This window comes from Mizuhopecten yessoensis, unplaced genomic scaffold (assembly GCF_002113885.1).
Source record: "Mizuhopecten yessoensis strain PY_sf001 unplaced genomic scaffold, ASM211388v2 scaffold11031, whole genome shotgun sequence".
Lineage (NCBI taxonomy): Eukaryota > Metazoa > Mollusca > Bivalvia > Pectinida > Pectinidae > Mizuhopecten > Mizuhopecten yessoensis.
The window spans coordinates 144,558-146,081 of record NW_018408844.1 but is presented as its reverse complement, the minus strand read 5'-3'; the positions used below and the strand labels follow the sequence as shown (position 1 = coordinate 146,081).

General features: G+C 37.6%; 2 protein-coding genes across 11 annotated transcripts in view; both read right to left on the bottom strand.

The window, feature by feature from the left end:
- LOC110464761 (vacuolar protein sorting-associated protein 13A-like) overlaps positions 1-1,489 on the bottom strand; it is a 188,059-nt gene extending 186,570 nt beyond the window's left edge. For all 10 annotated transcript variants that reach the window (XM_021520142.1, XM_021520133.1, XM_021520132.1 and 7 more), the window contains exon 1: positions 1,479-1,489. The gene's annotated coding sequence lies outside the window, so the exon portion shown is untranslated. The remainder of the gene's footprint in view (positions 1-1,478) is intronic.
- Positions 1-1,524, bottom strand: part of LOC110464758 (vacuolar protein sorting-associated protein 13A-like) — a 46,625-nt gene that overhangs the window by 3,894 nt on the left and 41,207 nt on the right. Inside the window, exon 6 of the mRNA XM_021520127.1 lies at positions 605-774. Coding sequence (XP_021375802.1) covers positions 605-774 — 170 coding nt within the window. The remainder of the gene's footprint in view (positions 1-604; positions 775-1,524) is intronic.

The window sequence follows — 1,524 nt, the reverse complement described above, 5'->3', positions numbered from 1 at the left end:
CTGTTATACTGTATATACATAGGGAACAAGCAGGACTATTACTCCTGTTATACTGTATATACATAGGGAACAAGCACGACTATAACTCCTGTTATACTGTATATACATAGGGAACAAGCAGGACTATTACTCCTGTTATACTGTATATACATAGGGAACAATCAGGATTATTACTCCTGTTATACTGTATATACATAGGGAACAAGCAGGACTATTACTCTTGTTATACTGTATATACCAAAATAACTGTTTGCACTTTACATAAATCCTGGAAGCATTTCATACATTAATATTTTATAATATCTGTACCTGAAAATCTTGGCACAAAAAAACAACACTGCACTGTAATTGAGTCCCTGAGCAACTTCAACCAATCAGAAGTTAGAATCACAAATACTACACTAAATATTGTGGCATACCATGTATCTATTTTTTAAGCTTTACAATATGTCGTACAGAATTCTATCAGGGGGATCGGGAGAAGTCAAAATTAACACAGTAACCTCATTTGGCAAAAACAAGCGGTGTGCAGAACCTCTGTTACCGTACCAACAGGTTTATCTGTCACACAGAAGTCATAGATTCTATTTATCCCATTCCTTACCTGGAACAGAAGTTCCTGAAGTGTGATTCCAATCGAAAACGGACGTTTCGGGTTGGTGTACGAGTCCTCATAACGAACATGGATATTTTTAACATGTACTTGGAGATTCTTTATAATCTGGGTCGCCATCTTCTCAGCAAAGGAGTCTTTCTTGGGGTCCTTGGGTTTGTCTGTTGGCATTAATATGTTGATAAAGTTAGTCATACTAAACTTAAAGGATTACTGCTACATATATTTTGATACTGAAATAAGTATTTACTTATCAAACATTCTCAGTGTGGTTGGAGACATTGAACATGCTGAAACTACAGATAAAAGCCAGATTGATGTCAATTTAGTTCAGCATTCTTTATGATCAAACTCATGTACACTAATAGGAATTTGTCATTTCGGTAACCAGGAACCACCAGGTTCTTTTTTCACAATGTTGGGTCTACAACTGCCTGTTTGATCATTCTACAATTTAAAAGTATTTATTGTATTTATTCAGTAAGAAGCCTGTATCCTGTAATAGGCCCGCCCATATCTACGGTAGTTCAACGACTACTGGTATTCCAACAAGTGTTATCTAATTGTCCTGGAATAGGCCCGCCCATATCTACGGTAGTTCGACGACTACTGGTATACCAACAATTGTTATCTAATTGTCCTGTAATAGGCCCGCCCATATCTACGTGTATATACACAGGGAACAAGCAGGACTATTACTCCTGTTATACTGTATATACATAGGGAACAAGCAGGAGTAGAGACATGTCATGTGTAACAGTACCCAGCCCCCATGTAAAGGTAGAGACATGTCATGTGTATCAGTACCCAGCCCCCCTGTAAAGGTAGGGACAGTCTTATAGATCTGTGTTACAGCTTGTCATACCTTATAGATCTGTGTTATAGCCTGTCATACCTTATAGATCTGTGTC